At 43.4% G+C, this 21,722-nt stretch overlaps 1 protein-coding gene across 1 annotated transcript; it reads left to right on the top strand.

Annotated features, from left to right (window-relative positions):
* The first annotated feature begins 292 nt into the window (after positions 1-292).
* On the top strand, positions 293-21,267 carry ACBD3 (acyl-CoA binding domain containing 3). Its single transcript, XM_065835254.2, has 8 exons — positions 293-579; positions 9,186-9,327; positions 10,388-10,528; positions 11,282-11,440; positions 13,451-13,625; positions 16,747-16,939; positions 17,979-18,263; positions 19,166-21,267. The coding sequence occupies exons 1-8, from the start codon at positions 321-323 to the stop codon at positions 19,375-19,377; spliced, it is 1,566 nt and encodes a 521-aa protein (XP_065691326.1). The 5' UTR covers positions 293-320; the 3' UTR covers positions 19,378-21,267.
* The last annotated feature ends 455 nt before the right edge of the window (positions 21,268-21,722 follow it).

The following is a 21,722-nucleotide window of genomic DNA, read 5'->3' on the forward strand; positions in this document are numbered from 1 at the left end:
TAACGTAACCTGCTGAGCCCGGCATGTGTGCGCTGCCGCGGGGCAGGGATCCCGGGGGAAGAGGGCGGGTGTACCCCCGGGACGATCGCCAGGCCTTGAAGGCCTCACTGGGCCCGGCCGCGCCGCCCGGGCAGCCCCGGGGCCGCCGCCACCCGAGCCCCCGTGTGTCCGCGACTCCCGCCAGCGCGGCGGGGCGGGGCGGGGCGGGGCGGGGTGTGGCTTGGGCCGTGGGCGGGGCCGGAAGTTCCGGGTCGGAGGGAACAGGAAGTCGGGACGTGGCCGCCGCAGCGGAGCAGGAGGCGGAGGGCGGGAGGGAGAGGATGGCGGCGGTGCTGAGTTCGGACCGGCTGGAGGTCTCGGTGGACGGGCTGACGCTGAGCCCCAACGCCGAGCTGCCGCCCTGCGAGGCGCGGCCGGGGCAGGGAGAGCCCGCGGCGGGGTGGAGCCGAGCGGGCCCCGGCTCCCCGGGCCAGGCGGAGGCTGGCGGGGAGGCGGCGGAGGAGGCGGCGCTGAGCCCGGAGCGGCGCTGGGGCTTCGCGCTGGAGGAGCTGTACGGCCTGGCCCTGCGCTTCTTCAAAGGTGAGGCCGCCTGGCGACGTGGCCCGCGCACCCCCTGCCGAGACCGGGGCGGCGTGGCGGGAGCCGCGATCTCCGAGGAGCCCCGAGCGGCGGCAGCGTTCACCCCCCCGCCGGGCCGAGCTCCGGGGCGCAGGCGGAGCCCCCGGTCCCCTGGGAGGCGCGGCGGGCGTCCCCTGGGGGTCATTGTGCTGGGGCCAGCATCGCGTCCCGGCGGTCGGTGGTGGCTTGTGGGGACGCGCTCTTCGCGGTAGGACCGGGAGAGGAGCGGGGGCTGCCCTAGGAAGGCATTTCAGAGGGTTTGCACCACCGGACCTAAAAACGGAGCAAAAAAAGTCCATGCTTGTGGCACGCAAATCAAAAAAAGACTCGCAAACGTAGGCGAAGAGCCCGATCGTTGAGTGTTGTGGAGCCCGCTGACAGCTGGATACCGGCGTGAGATGTGGTGCCGTCCCCACAGGATGCTGACTTCAAGCCTGGCTTTGCTGCTTTGTGTGCTGTCCTGCTGGCAGCTGCGCGAGGGAGCTGTGGCATCCCAGCACGGGTGTAGAGCTGGAGCGTTTGTCCTGAGACCCCATGTAGCCAGGCTGGCCTCTGCAGCAAGGCAGAGGTGCCTTGCTACTGTTGCTTTCCTCAGGAGGAGGAAATGGGCTATGTGGTTTTTGAGCACCTCATGGCTGTGTGTCACTCTGATGGCTCTCAGGTGGCTGCTGTTTAACGTGGGGCACAGGGTAGGGAGTCCAGCAACCTGCCTGCACTGGGGTAGATACAGCTCTGTACTTGGCAAGGTTAGTCCTGTGGCAATCAGTCATTAAGTGACCTTCCAGGAAAGCTGCATCTTCTGAGGGCAAGCATACTGGCAGATCGGAACTGCACTTAGAAGGACAAAGTTGTCTTTTTTTATTTTCACTTTGGCTGGCTTGCACCCTGATACCCGGAAAATAAGTCCTACCTGGAAAATAAGCCCTAGCATGATTTTTGAGGATGCTCGAAATACAAGCCCTGCTCCAAAAATAAGCCCTAGTTACAGTTCATTTAAAAAATCAATTTAAATGGTGTCCAAGCAGCTACACATGTAAAAAAGCAAGCAACTTTTGGAGCAAAAATTGTATAAGACCCTGTCTTGTTTTGGGGGAGACTGGGTAGCTGTTAGGAGCATGTAATGCTCTAAGCAGTTTTCTTGAGCCCTGGTTCTTTGACCCTGTTCTGCTGCCCTTCCACAAAGCAATTTTTTTGTTAGTGTGATGATACGTAGAGTTGTCCTTTTGGGTTTTTTTTTAGCTGTAAGAACCACAAGGGATCATAAAGCTCATGATTTTTTTTTTTCTTCTGTGTCAGAAGCTGCTGCAACCAAGTGTGAGGTTGGAAGGATTGTGACTTCTGTCTCTACCATTTCTGTAAAACAAGCTGCTTGAAAGAGTTCTAGTTTGGTTAATTAGCGTTTGTTCTTAAAACATGATGCAGAAAGAAATGTCACTGCGGTAGCAAATTCCTCGTCTCAGTCAACCATGGTATCATTTTGTCTTGGGCTTAATATTCTACTGGAACCTGTATTTACAGTGTAAAAATTACGCACTATGAATGAGCTTATCTACATTATTGATAACCTAAGTCTATTATGTCTCATGTTTTAATGGAATTTATGGTCTACATTTATCTCCTCTTGGATAATGAAAAGTCAGCGGAGTGTTACTTGTGCCTAGGTGCCAGTTCCTTGTGTTTTCTTGACACTGGGCTTGTTGTTGCCTTACTTTTATTAAAAGCTTAATTTCAACATGTTTCATTTTACTGCTGTTCTTTTTTTAACCTTCTGCAATTTTGTGTAATGTGTGATTTTGCTCATAAGAGGAAAATTTTCCACATTATATGGAGTTGTCAGACTTACCAAATGAAGATGATGTTCCTCTATCCTTAGGACTGGAATAAGTCATGTGAAGACATTGCCTGTATTTTTATTTGTAGTTTTTTTTTCTAAAAGTGACATAACACGAAAATTTTTATTTATAGATGTGATGGTGCATTACAGGAGCTTGTAATACTTGGGTTACTGATTTTGCCTGTTTGTTCTATATCTTTGTGGCTATGGAAATAGTTGGTCTCGTTTCCAAATGGTTTGCCTGCATCCACTGTCAAAACACCTTTGGGAGTGGGCGTGCTTGTGTAGCAACCTTATAGATGCCAAGGAACAAATACAGAGTCCTCCTTTACTTCAAGAAGGATCATATAAGGGATCTGAAGGTTGACCCATGTTAACAGGTCAATGCTGAGATCTTGTTTCTGATCATTCTTCTAAAAAACACTGATTTAGAGGTGGGGGTATCTTTGAGAAGCTTTGTCTTAAAGCTAGTTGATGCCCATGCCTCAGTGTATTCTATTACCTGCTCACAGAGCTACCGTGGAACAAACAGGTGGCTCAGGACTGCCCTTGTTTGGGAGGATGATGGTGTGTGGATTAACTGTGATTGTTGGGATGGAAGGAGCTCAGGTTGGATGCTGCGGGAGTCCCTCAAAGGGTAAACAGCAATCACTGGTTAAGCAGATTCCTTGCAGCTTCAGTGAGCAGACTGAGTTGTCTGCTTGTAACTTGTGGTGTACTTTCTTCCTAGGAAAGTTGAATCTGAGCAAAATGGTTTGGATTTGCTTATTACAATGACTGCTGACACTTGTCTGTGGTGGCATATTGCGTGTAACAGAACTGCTTGAAGACAAGACAGGGTGGGAGTGCATATAAACAATGTGAAAAACACAACTGAAAGTAGGCTAGGATATTGGAGAGACTGAAAAGCTACTTTATTCTCTGATGAAGACAGGAGCAGATCTAAAATGCTTGACCCGGTGTCACTTCAGTTGTCAGGCCTTAGGCTGTGTAGGAGATGTGCACTAGCTTTTTTTAGCATCTGTAATAGCTTGCGAAGAAAGCTTTTCAGAATAATAGAGGCATAGAAAACAGGTGGTTAATAGTGTTCCAGGGGATTTTTCTGTGATAAATAAGAGCCCTTCTCACAGTATGCACTCTTTCTCTTGCTCTGTCGAGCCTAGTTCAGGTCAGCCAGCATTTTGGCTGCCATTAAGAATGTGCTCTGCTGTGCTAGATCCGGTGTACAGGGGAGAACACACTCATGTTACTGAAATGAGGACGTTTCTTTGTCTCTTGGCTGTCTGTAATTGTGTGCCCTGGGGCAGCTGGCAAAGTAGAAGTGTCTCTGACAGCGAATTCTGCTTGTTGAGCTGGTACGAGCTGTGCCAGTGAAGGTAACTTGTTTAAGGTGTAAGCTGTGTCCTGCTCGTGTAGCTCTGCCAGAAAATCCATTCCAGTATCAACCTGGCTGGATGGTTTTCCACATCCTGCCACTGAAATCCCACTGCACCGAACCTTCGATCTGTGACGGCCTCTGAAGTGTTCATGTACTGTCTAAGGTGTTTTGCAGGGCAGCGCACCTGTGTGGGCAGTGTACAAACCATATCATTCTGGTATCTAAAAGCTCTCCTGGTATGTGAAGTACTCTGATTTTGTTTGGCTACTCAGAGTTATTTCCTCTTATCCTAACAAAAGTGCATCTTCAACCTCAGCAATACATAATTCCAAATTAATTGTTTTACCTCACTTTTTTCCTTTCCCAAGGGCTAATTTGATGGCATGATTGTAATTCATAGTTAAGTAGGCTTTTTTTTCTCAAGAATTATGAAAACCCCCATAACGTACCTACATTTGATGTGAAGTTGAGCTTTTAACAAGTTTAATTGGAAGGGCCGGTTGGTAATTCTTCTGTTGATGCAGAACATCTTCAGGAGAGGAGCATTAGGAGTGTAAAAGTGTGTGCTGGGATCTGCAGGCAGCGATTCAGTTCTTTCGCTTCTCAGTTTTGGTCTCACTCATTAAAACTTTGCAAATGAATGGCATTAACATGTGCGACTTCTGCTTCTAAAAGCTATGAGGTGAAAAATCACACTTGGCAAACTGTTTTCTAGCTTCTTCTAGATGACTCACCCGAATGCTATCCCACGGGAATTAGGCATTTAGAGAGAGAGTGCACTAGGTGAATTTGGAGAGGAAGCTGCAGCATGTTGTGCCACGTTTCTTACAGGGGAAAAAAATCTGCAGCTACCTGCATAGGAGTAACAGTATCTTGCATGACGCAGTCTCTTAAGCATATTTCTTCAACTCCCTTGTGTCTAAATGTGTGGTTTTATATTGATTCTTGTCAATGGTGCTGTGCCACATAGTGACATAAGCTTCTGTTATCTGCTTTTCATTACTAGTTATAGCTTAATCTTCCTGTTGTGCTTGCATGCTGACAGAAACGGTGGTCTTCAAGCATGCAGTTAGTTATCTGTAGGACAAGGAGGGTCATTAGTGTTTTAAGTACTGGTTTTCTAGATTAATCAACTGAGTTGTCCTTGATGCATCTCGGTTTTCTGGCCATGTGAACAAAGTAGCCTCTGTCAAGAAGAATGCTAGTATTAATATGAATAGCTGATATTTGGTGTGCAGGGATTTCCCTTTCAGGGGTGACAGTGCATTAACAGTGTGGTGTGGTTTCATGGGACACATCAGCGAGGCCTGATCTTGCGGTAAGTGGGAGCCAGTCTTTCTCCGTGTTCTTGATGAACTAATTTATGTCATTAGTGAAGGACAGGCTGGATCAATGTGCTGAAGTTCAATAAGGCCAAGAGCCGGGTCCTGCACTTGGGTCACAACAACCCCAGGCAGTGCTTCAGGCTCAGGGAAGAGTGGCTGGAAAGCTGCCTGGCAGAGAGGGGTCTGGGAGTGCTGGTTGACAGCAGCTGAATATGAACCAGCAGTGTGCCCAGGTGGCCATAAAGGCCAACAGCATAATGACTTGTATCAGGAATAGTGTGGCCAGCAGTACTAGAGAAGTGATTGTGCCACTGTACTCAACCCTGGTGAGGCCCTGCCTTGAATCCTGTGTTCAGTTTTGGGCCTCTCACTACAGGAAAGACATTGAGGTGCTGGAGAGAGTTCAGAGAAGGGCAACGAAGCTGGTGAGGGGTCTGGAGCACAAGTCTGCTGAGGGAACTGGGGCTGTTCAACCTGAAGAAAAGGAGGCTGAGGGGAGACCTTATCGCTGTCTGCAACTGCCTGAAAGGAGGTTGTAACATGGAGGGTGTTGGGTTCTTCTCCCAAGTAACAAGCAATAGGGTGAGAGGAAATGGTCTGAAGTTGTGCCAGAGAAGGTTCAGATTGGATATTAGGAAAAACTTCTTCACAGAAAGGGTTTGTCAGGTATTGGAACAGGCTGCCCAGGGAAGTGGTGGAGTTACCATCCCTGGAGGTGTTTAAAAGACACGTAGATGAGGTTCTTAGGGACATGGTTTAGAGGTGGACGTGTCAGTGTTAGATTAGTGGTTGGACTCTATCTTAAAGGTCTTTTCCAACCAAAATGATTCTATGATTCCACGTGTCTGTAGATACATGTATGTATATGTGGGTCCTTACTGCAGAATGCCTAAACCACCATGGGTCCATGGCCTGCCTTGTTCGTGTAACCGTACCTTTAATCATTAGTTGAATTTGACCTGTTAGTGGCTGCTGCTTAAGTGTAGAGTTTAGTTGACTTGAGAAACTGCCATTTCAGGCAAATGATGGTTCGAAGTATTGTCAGAGAAGTCTCTTCATCTTCTGTAAGAAAGCTGTGCCTTTCTCTGGCCCTGATGGGGGTGGCATAGGGAAAGTGGTGTAGTTGCTGTACTAGCGCTGTGCGCACCCTTTGGGTTTCTCAGTGTGTTTCTTAGAGCCCTGTGATGTCCTTCAGCTTCCTGACAGCTGTATTAGATGTGTGGGTAATACCTACTTAAATGGTGTGTTCACGGATGCTTGAATAAATTTGGCACTTCTACTTGTCTGGACTCATGAATGCTCATTTTTGGCGTATTTGACTCTGCAGATGGCTTCAGGTCGTCTGGTTCAGTTTAATGGCAACACTTCCAAATCTTTGGGATAATTGTACAGAGCGGTTCATGCTTAAGAATTGAACTGAAAAATAGCTAGTATACAACTTCGCTCCCTTGACTGGCTCCAAATGTTTTGCTGAGGGTTTGCTTCTAACCTGCATTATCTACATGTCACTGAGTGCCTGACTTATATTTTTCTAAGATCTGTTTTCCTCTCTTATTTAGTTTGTTTGTTCTTCTTCTTTGGTGACCATTCTTTGTAAATGCAGATTTTTGGCTTCTCTTGAGGTGTGACTTCTCTGGTCTGTGAAAATGCAGACATGCTGTGTACAGCATGGGAAACAATGTTGTTTTTTCCCTTTAAACCCCTTCAAAAGTGAGTTCAAATACTGATGATGTTATTATAGCTGGCTTAGGTAGCAGTCTAGTACAGCAAACAGCTATGGTTTTTTGGCAGACAGCTGCAGGTTTACAGGTTGTGCAAGGTAAATGATGCCATAGGGACCCTCTTGAGGAGCGTACTTTGCTCAGAAGCCTGGCAAAATTTCAGTGTAGTACCCTTATCAATTGACTTGCTTTTTGAGCACGCTGCCCCAGGATATTAAGCATGATTTCAGAGCGTGTGGTGTTTATTGAGGCTGATAGAAGTGCTTGCTACCTAAGAAGCAAATTGAGTTAAATGTGAAGTGGGAAGAATTGAGGAAAAGCCAAAGGGTTCTTTGGGTGGCCTGAGGGAGCTTACCAGGACATGGGGATTTGCATCTTTTAAGGGTCACAGGCTTGTTGGGGTGGGAAGGGAGCTCTGGGGACTGCCAGGTTCAGCCATCTCTGTTGAGATCAGGCTTCTTAGGACTGTCTGTTTGGGTTTTGAATATCTCCAAGGATGGAGACTTCACAACCTCTCTCTGGAAAACCTGTTCCAGTGCTTGTAAAAAAAAAAAAAAAAAAATTAAAAATAAATTTTAAAAATGTAGAATTTCCTGTATTTCAGTTTGTCTGCTGCCTCTTGTCTCTTCACTGGTTACCACTGAGTAGACTCTGGTTCAGTCTTTACACCCCCTCTTCTCAAATTCATCAGGTGTCTTTGAAAATAGATATTTTTGTGGATGAATTCTTCTGGGTTTTGAAGGTGGAAGAGATATTTCCTGTAAGGTTGTGTGATACTGAGAGAAGAGCAAATACGTAAGGTTCTGGAAGAGTGAAGTGGACCTCTAGGAATGGATAATAAGTGATGAAACATTTACCTTCCTCATTCTTTGATTCTGTCTTCAAAATTAATGGATGCATGTAATGGTTTCTTGTGTTGCTTTAACTGAGTAAGTCTAGTAATGTGCTGAACTTACTCTATTGAAAATACTGCTTCTTGCTGTGACCTGCAAACACTTTCCATCTGGGTTTGTCTCTTAATTCTCAATTTTCAGAAATATTTGCTCTGAGTTTCTCAATAAACCGTAGCAGAGGTGTTTTACCCACTCTTTTGTTCTGATATTTGCTTCTTTTCCTTTTGATAACTCTGTTTACAAAATTGCTCAGCTTATGCTTGTAATATGCAACTGTCAGCCCTAAAATTTGGGTGTGAATTGGACTGTTCAGCTCAAGGCTGTAAACGACTTGCTCCAAAGTGACCTTTACCGTATCAGGAGGGCTGGGAACTGGTGGCAGCTCTGCCTGTGGTTCCTGAAGACCTGGAGAGCAGTTAGTACAGTCCTGTGAAATGCCTGTTGTTTACATCCCATAATGAGTTCCTAGTTTCAGCCCTTCCAAAAGGAGATGATGCCTATTTATTTGTTTTCCTGTTCAAGAAAAACTCTTCTCTTAATGAACAGCATAATCACATCTAGCAATGCCTGTTTCTTTGATCTGTTTTGACAGTTTAAGTGTGTTGAAGTAAGTCCTAGCTGACTAATTCATATTATAATTTCTAAATCAATGCAAGTCTCTTCTTACCAGTAAATGCCTGGTGGGATCTAGCGGGGGCCACTTCAGAAGGAGGTGGTATGGAGCCACTGGAATTTGGTTATATTCAGGCTTACGTTCCCTGCATCTTACAGCCAGAGCTCTCTGTACGTGTTGGCACTGATGGAGTCACCTCTAGGACTTTTCATTGTGAGGGGTTATTCCAGCTGCCTTGGCAAAGTGCAGGGATCAAATTGCCTCAAGGAAAACTTTCCCTTAATTCTAATTTGTACTCTGCGGTTTTCCTTGCCTTAAACCTTGCTTGTTTTGCTTTCATCAGTGTGAAGAGCATGAAAGGAGAGCAATCTATAAAGATATCATCACATCTTTGTGGAAAATCCTTCTTATCCACGCTACAATACACTTGGCAGACACGTTTGAATTCAAGTTAAGGTTTTTAAATATTTCAGAGTTATGTATCCATATTGTATGATCTTCAACTAATTAACATAAATATTTATGTGCTAGCTTATGAGCTAAGATTCACTCTTGATGGTGTAATGAAAAACACTTCAGAATGAAGTTTCAGCAGCTGAAGTTAAATGTGTTTCTTCTGGGCAGATCTTTATTTTATTTGAATAGAACTGACTTAATTTGTCTAACCTTTTGTGGCTTCTCTTCCCTATTCCTTTTTTAGGGAGTAATCATGATAAGAGATTATACAAAATACTCTTTGCTGTCCTGTGCTTTATCAATCACAACAGTGATTTTTTTTTTTTTTTTTTTTTTTTTTCCTACAGAAAAAGATGGCAAAGCCTTTCATCCAACATATGAAGAAAAACTCAAACTTGTGGCACTGCACAAGCAGGTTCTGCTGGGACCTTACAACCCTGACACATGCCCTGAAGTTGGATTTTTTGATGTGCTGGGGAATGATAGAAGGTAAAAGGGCTGGTGATCTTGTTGACCTTCACTCTGCTTTTTCTGTTTGAAGAAAACATCATTCGATTTCTGCAATAAGGAGAAAAGTATGTGGGTTGCATCACTGTGTGTGTGGTAGTGGAAAGTGAGGGACCTCTTCAAATACATCTTAGAAATCTGAGTCACCGTTTGGTAAAGGAGCTAGCAGAATATTATTGGGGTTTTTAAACCTCATTAGGAAAAGCTGCTGTGCCTGGAGTCCAGTTTCTCCCACCAGTTTAAGACTTGTTAGCTCTGCGTTAATGTTCAGGCCTGTGTTCATCCTAACTCCACAGTGAGGTTACAACAGGCCAAACCTTTTGCCAGTGGTGACAGCATCCACTCTAGCTTTTGTTAATACCGAGGATAACTTCTGAAATCACATACCTGATACATTCAAACCCTGAGTAAATTTTTATGAGATCTGGGGAGCCTTGGGTATGTCTCTGGTATTGTTTGCACTTCAGGCAGCAGTTCTCTTGTTCACTGTTGCTGTTTCTAGTTGTGAAGATAATGTGCAACACAGCACTGGCTTCTCAGAGCTGGACCCAGGGTGCTGCTTTTGCTTAAATGGACACAGCTTTCCTGTAAGAAGAACCAAACTAACCAAAGCGCTATAATCAATGATTGTTACCATGTTTGTTCAGCCAGCCAGGAAAATGTATGTGGTGGGTTTTTTTCCACAAACTAGAGTGGGATAGGGATAAAAAAAGAAAAAAAAAAAAAATTCAGGTTCATTTGTATCTGGGAAGTTTTTGGACATTGTTCAGAATTTGAAGCAAAGTCAATGGTATGTATGACGTTTCCTATAAACACTCAGTTCTATCTGTTTGAAAGGGTTGTTCTGGTGCAGGCAGAAGAGAGCACTGAAACCTACAGGTTTAAAAGTTGTTGATTCTTTGAATCTGCATATGATAAAGTTGGGTCCCTGGTCTCCCAGCTGTGGTTTGTTGTTGTTTCTTCTTTGCTGAGTTCTCAGAGTTCATTGCTGACTTGAAAAGAATTGAGTCTTCTGTTATTTCAGCTGATTTCTCTCTCTCAGGAAGGAATGGGCTGCCCTTGGAAACATGTCAAAGCAAAAAGCTATGACAGAATTTGTGAAGCTCCTGAATAGGTGCTGCCACTTGTTTTCAACATATGTTACTTCCCACAAGATAGAGAAAGAAGAACAAGAAAAGAAAAGGTAATCCTTGTGTCCTTTGGTGTTGGAGTATATTGAGTGTTTAACTCTCGACCTCTGGACAGTGTCACAGCTGGCTTAGGTTGAAGTCATCTTGGGAATAAAAATGCTTGAAGTTTAGATAGCTGTGGTATCATTTGGTCTCTTTAAACCTTCTTACTTTACCAGTAATGAATGATTGTTTCTGAGGTGAACACCCAGAATATAAGGAGTTTTTAAAATTTTGCTCATGCTGTCATATGTTTAAGAAAGATATGCTTCACAAAATGTCTGCCCTGATATGTCTGTGGATTAAATGTATATAGAACGTGAAACTGTCAGGTGCTTTAAACTCCTAGTATGGGTTAGCAGCTTGACAAAGGGTATCTTCTATAGTTTACATATGATGTGATTATTAAACTATAGTATCCATGTAATTATTGAACATGTGTTAAAGCTTGGAACATGTGTAAAGGTTTTCAGACAATTTTTTCTACTACTGTCTGCTAAGGTTTAGTATAGTAATAGGTTAGAATGGCTATCAAATTATAATGCAGAATTTACACTTGTCACACTACACAGTGCAGTAAAACTAAACAGTAATATGTTTTCTTCTTGTGTCCAATAAGACACTTCTCCAGTCAAATTGAAGTGAGAGGAGATGATACCAAACCAAAAGCCTTATTGGGCAGGCAAAAAGCAGGTTACAGCATGTTGAAAATAACTCATCCTAGGGTTGTAGGAGTGCTGAGATAGCTTATTGAGTGGCTGTTGCAGAAGAGAAGAGGAAGAACGAAGGCGGCGTGAAGAAGAGGAGCGTGAGCGTTTACAAAAAGAAGAAGAAAAACGTAGGCGAGAAGAAGAGGAACGACTGAGAAGAGAAGAAGAAGAGAGGAGGAGAATAGAGGAGGAACGACTTCGGATGGAACAACAGAAGTGAGTAGCTGAAACAAATAACACTTCAAAGAAAATTACTGCTTTGCGCTTCAGATAATTGTATCTAACTTCCTAAATAGTTATGCTAGAATTGAATACCTGAAGTCCAGAGCACTCGACTCTGGCAGTGACATTTGCATCTGTAGTTAAGAGGACACAGTTAACAGAGAATAGTTATCCTAAAGTGTTATTGTATGTAGCCTTCTCAGATGAAAGTGCCAGAGAAGCTTTGTTTAAAGAGAAGCTCTGGGGTTTTTTGGGTTCAGTGGCTGCACCTCACGAAAACTTGTGGCTCTGCTTCTTAAATGATTTAGTGTCCAACTGGAAGTGGTGTTTGAACTGTCACTTGAAAGTTTCGATACTTTCACAAAAGATGGAGCCTTGAGAAAGGGTAACAGCAGTTCAGTGGGGTGTTTTGAATGCATGGCTGAAATTTTCAAACTTGGTAGTCTAACATTACCTCCTAAAAGGTGCTCTCTTTCTGGGAAGTGTTAAGTGTCTACAGATCTCGTTTGCACACTGGCAATCACTGGATTTTGGAACCTTTCTAAAAGGATCACAAAATTCATGTTCAAATGCACTGAACCTCTGTTTGTAGCCTCAATTAAATAGCTTACTTGCAGTATAACTAGAGCTATATATTCTGTTGTTCCCATCACATCCAGATGCTGAAAACACAGATCTAGCTTTGCATATATAATAATTAGGAGAACAGTAAATCATGAAAGCTGTTTGACATCAGTCAGCAACCATTTTCCGTAATAAAAATGTCTTTGCAAAGGATGTCTCTGAATTAGATCCTGTGATTGCCATGTAGTGGTTTTGAGAAGGGAGCAAAAAATTAATCCACAGGTTTTGTTGTTTGTTTAACACTGTGAGAGACAGAATAGTGTAAAATACAGACATAAATGAACAGAGACTACAATAGGAAAAAGCTGCACAGTGCTAAGTAACAGGAAGTGTGGTATGCCTTGAAGTTAAGAGATTACTTTTTTTTTTTAACTTGAATAGCAGTTTGTATTAAGTGGTTGTAACAGGTTACAGAGAGAGAGAGAGAGAATTTAGACAGAAAAGGAACGCGGATACATATATAAAGGCCAAGTGTATCCAAAGTCACAGTTTTCCTGAAACAGTAAATCTTGCCCTTTAGGATACAAATCGGTCTAATACTGCAGCCTTTAGAGGATGATTTGGGGGGGAAGGAAGGAGAGCAGGAAGCAAAGAATTACTCCTGTGTTTTGTGTGGTACTACTTTCTTCAACTAAAGCATTGATAGGCTGATGGATGTAATGTGAGACAAAACAAACTCTGAATCTAGTTAGTTTTTCTAGTATTAGCTTCTGTTAGCCCTTTGGAGAGAGGAGGAAGACTGAGCTTGTGCATAAGTAACCCATGTGTTCCTCCTGAAGTTTCAGCAGTTGAGTTTACTGGAGGCACAGTTGCCCTATTTGACAGCATTTTTTTAATTCCTGAATTAGGCCACAGTCAGTCATGCTTTCCATATGTTTGCATACTGCCCTGGGAAATTAAGATAGTAATGTGGTGTGTTGTTCTCAGATTTACCAGAAAGTATTGCTGTGCTGTACCGCAGCAGGTCTGTTCTTATCGATATTTGTAGAAGGGCTGCTAGGAGGATGGTTTCTGGAGGAACCAAATGTGGCTTTTTTTCCCCTTGCTCGTTTGAGATATTTAGTCACGTGTTTTTCTAGCACTACCTCTTTATCAGACTACAGATTGAGAATTATGTAAGAGCTCTTGGGTTTTTTTAACACTTGATGTTTACAAAAACTGGGTAGGAATTGTTGCTCCCTTCTTATATTCTCAGCATGTTTTAAGGCAAAACTCACATTTACATTACCTCTGGGCTCTGCTCTGTTACGTAGATTTGTTTTAATTGGTTTTTGCAGGAATTGAATTAACTGTCTTTGAGGCCACTTTAATCACTTAAGTACAGGGATTTCCCCAATGCCCTCAGCTGCTTGTAATCTTCACGCTCTCCTCCCGGTGCAGGCAGCAGATCATGGCAGCGCTGAACTCCCAGACTGCCATGCAGTTCCAGCAGTATGCAGCGCAGCAGTACCCGGGCAACTACGAGCAGCAGCAGATCCTCATTCGGCAGCTCCAGGAGCAGCATTACCAGCAATACATGCAGCAGTTGTATCAAGTCCAGCTCGCACAGCAACAGGTATGACTGACTGACCGGCTGAGAAACTTAGATTTTGTGTCCCAGGCTGTCTTTGGGAGATGTGAATTTGTCTGCCCTTATCCCCTTGAAAACCTAATTGCTACAAGGAGAGATAGTGTTCTAGTGACTAATGCTGCTTCAGATTCAGACACCAAAACCCCTTTATTTAATATTTTTAAGTAGTTTTTTGAAGCAGCTGTTAAGAAAATTCTAAGCAGTCTTTACTAATTACTTGTTCGATATGCATGGAGACCAAGTGTGAAATACTCTGCAGGAGCATCTGTTGTGTTTTTAATTTAATGGGGGTGCGTGCCAGTGCATCTGGACGTGAACAAACCTATCCAAGTGATTCCCCACGTAGGTATCACACCTGAGAATGTGTGCAGAGCAGCAGGCTTTGGTCAGCCATGTCTTTCCAGTTGAACATGGGTTCACCCCTGTCCCCTCTGGATTTGAGATGGCTCCTCCCTGTCTACTCAAGCACTCCTGACTTCTCTTTTCTTTTGCATCTATTGTCTGCCATCAGTATCTATTTAAAAGTTCAAGGATGTCCATCTGTAACTGCCATAAACAGATGTAAGCCAGACTTCAGGCTCTAGTACATCTGACCGCTCTGGGTAGGACCTGAATGGCCTCTAACTGTCTGCATGAAGTCTGTAGTTCTTGAGCTAAAGACTTAACAGGAAATTACTTATATTTTGACAAGACTGATGCCCTCAAAGAACTGTCCAAGGAAGGAAGCCACGTGAACCTCATGAAGTTCAACAAGGTCAAGTGCAGGGTCCTGCACCTGGGTGGGACAGTGCCTAATATCAATACAGACCAGGGGATGAATGAATTGAGAGCAGCCCTGCAGAGATGGACTTAAGGATACTGGTGTATGAAAGCTGGATATGAGCTCTTGCAACCTAGAAAGCCATCTGTATCCTGGGTTGTGTAAAGAGAAGTGTGGCCAGAAGGTTGAGGGAAGGAGGTGGCTCTCCATCTCCGCTTGACTCTGGTGTGGCCCCACTTGGAGTACTGTGCCCAGCTCTGGGGTCCCCAGTGCAGGAAAGACATGGGCCTTTTGGAGTGGGTCAAGAGGAGACCATAAAAATTTGTCAGAGGGCTGGAACAGCTCTGCTGTGAGGACAGGCTGAGAGAGTTGGGGTTGTTCAGCCTGGAGAAGAGAAGGCTCTGGGCAGACGTTGTTGTGACCTTTCAGTACTTAAAGGGGTTTATAAGAGAGACAAAGACCTTTTTACCAGGACCTGTAGTGACAGGACAAGGGGCAATGGTTTTAATCTACGAGGGTGTAGGTTTAGACTGGACATAAGAATTTTTTTTTATGAGGGTGATTGGACACTGGAACAGGTTACCCAGAGAAGCTGTGGATGCCCCATCATTGGAACAGTTCAAGGTCGTGTTGGATGGAGCTTTAAGCTGCTTGATCTAGTGAAAGGTGGCCCTGCCCATGGCAGCTGGGTTGGACAAGATGATCTTTTAAGGTATCTTCCAAGCTGGACCATGGTTCAATGTAGTTGAGGTGGTTTATAGTTACTCTTGAAGCTTAATGACACCTTGGTACCAATGCTGTGGTGTCATAGTGGTGAGCAAAAGCTATGGCCTCATCATTCTTGTCCTCGATGCATCTGTAATAGATACTGCTCCCTGGAGACTGAGGTGTCAGAGGTGCTGCCGCCAATTTTCTACAATTCTATCAGTGCTGCTCCTTTCAATCACGGCTGTCTGCTTTCTACGTACAAAAGACTAATTCCCTCCAAGGCCCGGGGCAAAACAACCTTTCTTTTATAGTGTTTTACAAAATAATAAGTCTGACAGGAAATGAGGCTTATCTTTCAAATCTCTTCTTGGACAACTCTTGTAGAAGAAAGGATGAAAAAGAAGCATGTAACAGAGCTAAAATTACCTGATTCCACTTTGGACTTTCCTGAAGACTCAGATGGCCTCCCTAACACTTCTGAGGAATACTTTCCTTGCAGATGCGTGTAACTCAGCTGCCTTGGGATCTGTCAATGCAGTTAAACAGTGCTGTTCCGTCATGGTTGCTTACAGATCAGCTGGTGATACAATTAATTTTGGAAAGGCTGAATGCAGTTATTTTCTAGACAAGTTCTCGCTACTTTACATTGTCTCAATGCATGAAACTGCTGTAGTAAAAAGTGGATCTGGGCAGCATCTGTACAATTGCTCAAGTTTGAAATCTAACTGATGTTTGATAATGTCTTCATACTTCTTCAGGATACCTGTATTCTGTTCATTCATCAAACCAATGTGCTTATTGGGTTATTCTTTAAAGAATGGTACTGTCAGTTATACCTTTTCCTTGTCCCAATAAAAAAGCACATCTGATCTCTCTGTACTGATAACCAGGGGCAGGGGAATAAGCCTTGAAGCTGAAAGGGTAATGCGTCCTGCTTAAATCCAAAGGAATGGTTGTTACCTTGTATAATGTCCTTTTAGGTGTATTTAATCCTTTGCACAGGGACAGCATGATAAATTCTGTCTGAAGAGTTTCAATATATGTAAGTCATGTTCTAAAGCAGCACCTCTGAGCTTTAATAACTCTTCTCCCAGGCCACTCGCAGTTCGTGTGGCTCTTACGCTTCCTGCTTTCATATTCAATAACTGCCTTTATCAGGCATTGTGGATTTGATAGAGAACCCTGTTGAGCAAGTTAACTCACAAATTGGCACTTATCTAATAACCCTTAAATACTTCCAGCTCTTCTAAGACCTGGATGAACCAGAAGCCATTCAGCCCACTGGTAAAAACCAGCAAACAAGTCTGTACCTTCAATTTTGAAAGAAATGTTATAGAAGTTACTGAAATGCAGAATTTCCATACTTAAGTGCAAGAGTTTATTGTGTGTGCCCTAATTAACTTGAAAGCTGAATCTTTTTGTTCAGGTTATATCCACCAGCCTAGAACAAAGTGACTTCACTTCCCTTGATACCGAGTATGTGTAATTCTCACTGGCTAATGTGTGCTGCTTCTGGTCTTTCATGTTAACCCTTCTCATGGGGGGGAAGGGGAAGGCTGTTGGTTTGGTTTTTAACGTGTTTATATAGAGACTTTTGGGAGTCTTTGGGTTTACTTGACTTAATTCATGTCATTTTAGGCAGCCTTACAGAAACAGCAGGAGGCAGTTGTGGCAGCAACAGGGACACCTCTGACTACTGCATCAAAGGGGAATGCACCTGCCCCAGGGGACACCCCGTCTATTAATGGGCAGGCCAGTGCACATGCAGACAGCCCTGAGAAAGAGATGGATTCTGAGGCTTTGGAAGAAGCACTGGAGAATGGACCAAAAGGTAGGACTAGCTAGATTCCTTAATTCAAAATAAATAATGAAAGCCTTTCTTAGGATTCAGGTGTCTTAAGTATGGTTACTATGGTTCTTTGCTTGGATTCATTGGGTGACACAAGAGCTGGGTTTGCTTTCTGGGCCCTGTTTCTCTCAAGGGAGAACAATATTGCACAGGCCAAACTCAGCTTTGAGAGGTGGGAAAGAGGAAGCAGCAGAAGTGTTTCAGGCAAAGTGGATGGGATCTAGAACCTCTGTTCACCCTTGACTTGAAGGAGAGGAGCAGAAAGCTATTCTGTGCAGAAATATGTTCAATCTTCTTTGAACTTGGGTCAAAACTGAGTGATTTAGCCTGCAGATTGAAATAAAGCCAAATCCTTTTTACTCTCTCTGAGTTCCTGTGAGGAATCCAGACTGTTCTTCCCTCACATTTCCCACCTTCCTCAATGTCTAGGAAGCTGTGCAAGTGGAGCAGGAAGAGCAGCCTCACAGCAGCTCTCTTTCTGCTGGTATTTCTTGGTGTTACCTCTATATTTTCATCCACAATCAGTAGTCCTCAAAAGACTTGCTTGGATCCAAGTGTAGAGCCAACACTAGCACAGCCCCTGTCTGTGTAGTGAGGTGTTCCATTATTTTAGTCAATATTTGAAAATTTCTAGACAAATCCACAGCCTCTGGCTCTGTTACATTAAAGATCTTTTCAGTGAAGGGTTCTTTGCAATGGAACCCCATCATCTGTAACAGTACATTTGTCTTCAGAATCTTTTCTGCATAAATACTGTTGGTTTAAAAGTGACAGATGGGTGAACTGGTAGGATTTAAGTGTGCGGTGTTACATGTAAACTGACGCTGCATTTCGTGAAACTTGATTTTTTTTTTTTTTTTGTTTGTTTGTTTGTTTCCTCCCCAGTAAAAATAAAAAGATAAATTACTTGGGAGTAGCTCTGATGCTTGTGGTCCTCCAGTTCTCTTAAGGCACACTTAAGTATGCAGCATAAATAACTGAAAAAAAGTCTTAACTGGAGTATTTCCTCCTCTCTCTGCAGATTCTGTTCCAGTGATAGCTGCCCCATCAATGTGGACACGACCCCAGATAAAAGACTTCAAGGAAAAAATCCGACAGGATGCAGACTCTGTGATCACAGTGGGCCGAGGAGAAGTGGTTACAGTTAGAGTACCAACTCATGAAGAGGGGTCTTACCTCTTTTGGGAGTTTGCTACAGACAATTATGACATTGGTTTTGGGGTGTATTTTGAATGGACAGACTCCCCTAATACTGCAGTCAGTGTGCATGTCAGCGAATCCAGTGATGATGAGGATGAAGAAGAAGGTAAGCATCTTTATTTATATAAACTGCCAGTCCTACAGAGTTTACTGTGGGGGAAACCCAACTGATCGTCTCATGTAATCTCTTAATTCCCCCAACTTCCATTCAGCTGGAATTTTATCTTCAATTTTGCATAGGAAGTGCCATTCTGCAAGTAACAACAGTCACCTCATTTGGTCACAAATGAGTTAGAGCAGCTGAGGGTGGGGAAATCCTTTTCCTAAGTTTTACTTACTCCTTAGTGTGCCGTCTTGTCCAATGCAACTATTCAGTACGCTAGATTGAAACCTGTGCCATAATAGAGCATAATGGGTCTGCACACTGAAAACCTTAAGAAAAAAACTGCCCTGCTGTGAATGAACTTTTTCTAGGGGAGAGGTTTCCATGAGGCTTCAGCGAAACAGCTTAAAAGAGTAATTCCTGATAGTGGCCAGGACATAGGCCACAGCCTTTACCTACAGGGGAGTCCAGCGTACAATCAGAAAAAAATGCTTTGAAACGAGGAGGTGATTTTTTTTTTTAGGAGGAACTGCTCTGACATAGGAAGCAGTGACCTTCTAGATATTCCTGCTAAGCAAGCAGTAGTAGTAAGTGCGTCTGGCAGTCAGTTATTGTGGTGTAATGTCGATGAAAACCAGAGCTTGGCATCTCTGTGACCAGACCCAGTTGTGCTGGGGAGATGAGTGTGGGGAGTTTCAATATTGAACTGTAAAACTCATGATGAAGTGAGCATGCTTGCTGTTCCTTCTGCTTCTGGGTGCTTTACCCATAGCCTGGGTATGAACACCTTCGACTCATCTGATCTCTAAACTAACTAAGGGTGCCTTGTCCACTACAAATCAGTCTTTCTCTTGTAAAGCATCCACCCATGTTAACTGGCACATTTTTTTTTTTTTTCCTTGCAGAAAATACTAGCAGTGAAGAAAAAGCCAAAAAGAATGCCAACAAGCCTCAGCTAGATGAAATAGTGCCTGTGTACAGACGAGACTGTCATGAAGAAGTGTATGCTGGCAGCCACCAGTACCCAGGGAGAGGAGTTTATCTCCTTAAATTTGACAACTCCTACTCTCTATGGAGGTCAAAAACAGTTTACTACAGAGTCTATTATACTAGATAAAGGTGTGGCTGTGTCTGAGGCTGGGCTGTGCAGAAGATGTCATTTTATTTGGAATTTTCTTCAAGCATAATGGATCCTTTTGAGTCTGTGTTTTATCCTGTCTGTATCTATATGGTTTGTGTGAACTTTTAACAAGTAGACACTGGGATCTTCCTGCTCCATGACACTAATGCATATTGCATTGGGCTTAACACAGGATCTCCCTGGCCCGTTTGGGTATTGGGGTTGACCAATGGAAGTCATGGGCTCCAGTGCTAAGGTCACATCAGTTGCATTTGTTAAAGCCTCGTAAAAAAGGGGGAGGGAGTTGCTGGCTCACTGGCTGGGTGATCTGATGTTTCCAGGTCTGGATGCTTTGAATAATTTGTTAACGGTTGATTTAAAGGTCCCATCAATAACTGGTAGATTTGGATGCAGTTTGCTGTGTAGCAAGTTTCTCTTAACTGTAATTGAATGTCAGATTTTTACACCATTAAAACTTGAAACTTTAAGTTGACACAGTTTAGAAACAAGTTGTCTCACTTCTGTCCTCACCGAAGAAGAAACATTCAGTTCCTTAAACCAGTGTAGTGGCTAAGACAAGATGAACAGCATCCTGAAAGTACAGTGAATAACCTTCTGAAGATATATAGTTCCAATTGTCATTCAGTTTATGTAACAAGAACCTTAATCTCTTTCTGCCCCACTGCTAACCAAGAATTTAAAAAGTCATTTTTTTGAGGCAATTGACTTTGAAACAGGGCACAAACTGTTTCTAAGTTTGGGATTTTAATGTGGTAGACTTTAAAAAGGTATATATGTACAAACCTGATACTAAACTAGTTTTCTGCACAACGTTCTGGTTTGTCTGTTTTTGTAAAACCTGAATAAGCACGTTGTGCATCTGAAGAGCAGTAAGTCACTTTGATAAAGTATAGGGGTTAATGTTGCACTAATTATGGAGATCACTGCCAGTCCATTTTAGTCTGAACTGGTGATACTTGGGTGCAAACTTTCTGCTTTAATCTATAACTGTCCCCAGAAAGCCAGAGTGCACATACAGATACTTAATAACGTAGCTTTAATCTCAATTTCATATGGTTTGGTTGGGGCATTTTGTATTTTGTGTAGTGGAAAAAAATGCAGGTGGCTGCTTGCCTTGAGGCTGCAGTGAGGATCTGCTCTCCTGGGCACCCTGCACCCCAGGGGTGATGCGCCACAACGGCGACTTGCCCGAGTGCTCTCTGCGTGGGTAATGCACTTTGTTACTGAAAGAAAACGGTTACTTTGGCTCTGTCAGGTCAGTTCTTGCAGTATGACTTCTATTGACCGGCTGCAGCATGTACAGTTCCACGGGAAATGATGTAGAGTTTGCGAGATTTGTTTGAATAATCAGTTTGTACATACATGATACTTTACTTTTCTCATACCAACCACGGAGATACTTCTCCTAGAGTGCTTAACTTGTCATCTTGCATTTGGTTCAGCAACACCGTACCAGCTTAGAGCTAGTTAGTGCTGCTTTATCCAAAAACACTGTACAATGTTCTGCTCTTGTGTACATATATAAACCATGACTTTAGAAAGTACCTTGCTTTTAAAGAAAACTGTATTTAATGTAAAAAAAAAAAACTTTTAAAAAGGCAGGCACTAATATATTTCTTCTGGTCTTCAATTTAAATTTTTTTGTCCATACAAAAATGTTATGACTTCTTCCTCTAAGAGTCTGTTCTTGGGAGCGGTGTTTGTTGCTTTAAATGGCAGCACTTACTGTCATGTGTTGGATGTTAGATCTTATACATTTTCAGACTTTTTTTATTGCCTCCGGCTGTTGATTAGTACAGTACAAGTGCGATTTCAAGATACCTTGAGATTAGTATTTAATCCTAATTAAAATACATTTATCTGTAATGCTGTTGGCTTTTTCTTAATTTGGAATCTTTGGCATTGCTGTGTATGGCTATTCAGCTACGAAAAGCTTGTCATCTTCCCTCTCATTTTTAAAAATGCGGTACCGTGCTAACACCGTGGTTTTAGCAGCCAAATCACTTGGGCCAAAGGCTGGGGGTGAGAAGTGTCGCGGGATGAGGCCATCTGTCGACACCAGAACTGCCCAGTTTGAACAGTGGAATCACTTCGGGTTTTGAAAGTGCTCTTCTGTAGCAGAACGGGTTGGATGGGGGCAGCCAAAAGTTACGAGCTTGACAAACCCAGCCCTGAGGAGCTGAGGAGCTGGCTGCGTGGTCCTGAAGAACCCAAAGGGACAGAGGCAGGCAGGACCACACACAGATTAGACTGAACAAAAAGAAAATCATGTAGCTTTTGTGCCTGTAAGGTTTCTGTTGGCCAAAATCACCCTTTGCTGT

The sequence above is a fragment of the Patagioenas fasciata genome, chromosome 3 (genome assembly GCF_037038585.1).
Source record: "Patagioenas fasciata isolate bPatFas1 chromosome 3, bPatFas1.hap1, whole genome shotgun sequence".
In the NCBI taxonomy this organism is placed as follows: domain Eukaryota; kingdom Metazoa; phylum Chordata; class Aves; order Columbiformes; family Columbidae; genus Patagioenas; species Patagioenas fasciata.

What these genes read in the sequence shown, in the direction of transcription:
- ACBD3 (XM_065835254.2), top strand. Translation starts at nt 321, where the DNA reads ATGGCGGCGGTGCTGAGTTCGGACCGGCTGGAGGTCTCGGTGGACGGG. An exon ending in CTTCGGATGGAACAACAGAA is followed by an intron (nt 11,441 to 13,450) that starts GTGAGTAGCTGA and finishes CTCCCGGTGCAG; the next exon opens with GCAGCAGATCATGGCAGCGC. An exon ending in ACTGGAGAATGGACCAAAAG is followed by an intron (nt 16,940 to 17,978) that starts GTAGGACTAGCT and finishes CTCTCTCTGCAG; the next exon opens with ATTCTGTTCCAGTGATAGCT.